Source organism: Anopheles coustani, chromosome 3, assembly GCF_943734705.1.
Source record: "Anopheles coustani chromosome 3, idAnoCousDA_361_x.2, whole genome shotgun sequence".
Classification (NCBI taxonomy): Eukaryota; Metazoa; Arthropoda; class Insecta; order Diptera; family Culicidae; genus Anopheles; species Anopheles coustani.
This window is the reverse complement of record NC_071288.1, coordinates 77,508,939-77,511,497: the sequence shown is the minus strand read 5'-3', so window position 1 is coordinate 77,511,497 and position 2,559 is coordinate 77,508,939. Positions and strand designations below refer to the sequence as shown.

Below are 2,559 nucleotides of genomic sequence, written 5' to 3'. Positions count from 1 at the left end.
ATGTTTTCCCCTGTTTTCCAAACAATCACCAAGCCCTATTTTGCCAAAATTTTTATTTCATCTGACTCTTTGTCAGAACAACCTCGAGACATTTATGTGTGCAAAGAATATAGTTTCAATTTCTGAAAGACTCTTCTTCTTCTTCTTCTTCTTGGCGTAACGACCTCTTGGTCAGGCCTGCCCCCGTTAAGGGCTTACGAGACTTGTTTCCCTGTTGTACGTGGATAGTCAGTCCTCTCGTACAGGGGAGGGTCCGGTCTCGGTTGGGATTCGAACCCACGCCGTCGAGGTGGTGAGCCCCGGCGCTCATGGGCCGATTTTCTAACCGGCGCTAAGACTCATTTTATATAAAATTATAAATTCATATTTTCACATAATAAACCAAAGCATTTGGTTTCTATCATAACATTGATTGACTTAGCATACATTTTCGCGAATCCAATCAACGTACTTCGAGACGTCTGTGTACACATAAGGGAAGCCGATACCACACCTTTTTGGGCCGAAACTGTCCAGTCCTATTTGATACCAGACATCGCCGACCATACGCATTAACGGACCTCCCAAATCACCAACGCAGGCACTCTTTTCTTTCGTTCCTTCGGCACACATCTGTGTTTCCGTCAGAGATGCGCGGTGGCGCCGGTAAAACGGCTTGCATTTCTGCAAGCTCTGCACGATCATTTCAACCTTTAGTTTAACTAAGTGACTGGTTGAATGTTTGTCAGTTTTGCCCCAACCCACATCGTAGGTGGAAGAATCTACATGACTAATGTTGACCATCTCGTTGGATAGCGGTAGGCAAGTGGGTAGAACTGATAGCGAGTATAGTACGTTCTCGGCCATACGGATCAGCGCTATGTCATGGTGATAGTTCCTAGCGTGAGTGTAGCCACTGTGAACGATGATCTTCTCGATGTCCATGTCGATCGGAGGATTGTTGCACGCTTGGAGTATTCCACCATCGTACTCGTCATTGATGCAGTCGGGATTGGAGCTCAAATCCCATTCGCCTAGCCGTACTCGATGCACCTTCCAGCCAGGACTAAGTGACGTGACGCAGTGAGCAGCAGTCAACACGTAGCGTTCGTTGATTAACGATCCTCCACAGTGGTAACCATATTGACTGTTCGGTTTTTCGTACTCGATCAAAACAGCCCAGGGGAACTCATCGATTGATGTGAACTGGTCGCCTCCACTGCGCCTCATATCCATGATTCCACATTCGGGAAATTCAGGCAGGCTATCGTGGGGAGTCTTACAGCTTTGGCCACGCGGTACTGCCAAAACACTTTTTCCAACAGCTGCCAAAATACCAACCATTAGAAGGACCGTCCCTCCACTATAACACCTAATCGCCAACATAGTACTAAAGTAACTTTGCAAATCCACGAACGCGAAAGAAATCAAACGCGCAACCTGTGTTAACGGAAGAGTGATAGAAGACTGAACCTATACTCGTCCATCGAACTTGTCGATTCCGGTAGATTTGTTTGCGCACATGAATCACCTTCTTTTACTCATGCCGGACCTTAACGGGTTTCCCCAACGGGAATTTCCACTGGTGATAACAACCGAGATCCCTAGTATTTCTATCTGACACAAACAAAACATGTTTGAGATTGCAACCATTACTGCAAAAGCTAGTGATTAATCTCAGTTTTGCCTGTGGTTGTTCTCGCTTGTTCTATTTTGCTTATCAAACAACGCCGATAGCATGTTGTTTCAAACAAAACATCAAGAGCGGATGTCACGTAATAGAACACAACCCAGTAAAATATCACCGCTCAACAACTATCTCCAACTTAGAAGGTAAAACAATTCCTAAGAATCCCTACCTTTGAAGCCCATGTAAGGTTCTTCTTCTTCTTCTTGGCGTAACGACCTCTTGGTGATGCCTGTCCGTTAAGGGCTTACGAGACTTGTTTCCTGTGGATAGTCAGTCCTCTCGTACAGGGGAGGGTTCGGGCTCGGTGTGGATTCGAACCCACGCCGTCGAGGTGGTGAGCCTCGGCGCCCATGGGCCGATTTTTCTAACCGGCACTACCGCTCGGCTGTCGCGGACCCCCAATCACATAAAACATAAGCCGCGTAAAACGGTACATGCCATCCTCTACCTCGTTAGGTCGAGCTAATCGTTACTCAACTCAAGATGAGCTTCCATTGGGTGCGCGCATGCTAAGCGCCAAGCAAAAATCCTCTTCACCCCCGAGCTGCCATCAGCCCTACTCGTCCCGAGCTGCCCTCAACCGTGCTCGTCCCAAGCCTCGCTTTTCCGTGCTCGTCACGAGCTGCGCTTCCCGAGCTCATGCCGAGCTGCGCTTTATCGTACTCGTCACGAGCAGCCCTCAACCGTACTCGCCTGAGCTGCCCGCAACCAGAACTCACCCGAGGAGCCCTCAACCAGAACTCATCCGAGCAGCCGCAACCCGAGCAGCCTTGAACCAGAACTCGCCCGAGCAGCCCTGAACCAGAATTCGCCCGAGCAGCCCTTAACCAGAACTCGCCCGAGCAGCCCTAAACCAGAACTCGCCCGAGCAACCCGCAACCAGAACTCGT

The 2,559-nt window shown here is 49.1% G+C and overlaps 1 protein-coding gene across 1 annotated transcript; it reads right to left on the bottom strand.

Annotated features, from left to right (window-relative positions):
• Positions 1–417: 417 nt before the first annotated feature.
• LOC131267079 (CLIP domain-containing serine protease B4-like) lies at positions 418–1,215 on the bottom strand. Its single transcript, XM_058269842.1, has one exon. The coding sequence runs from the start codon at positions 1,213–1,215 to the stop codon at positions 418–420; it is 798 nt and encodes a 265-aa protein (XP_058125825.1).
• Positions 1,216–2,559: the final 1,344 nt, after the last annotated feature.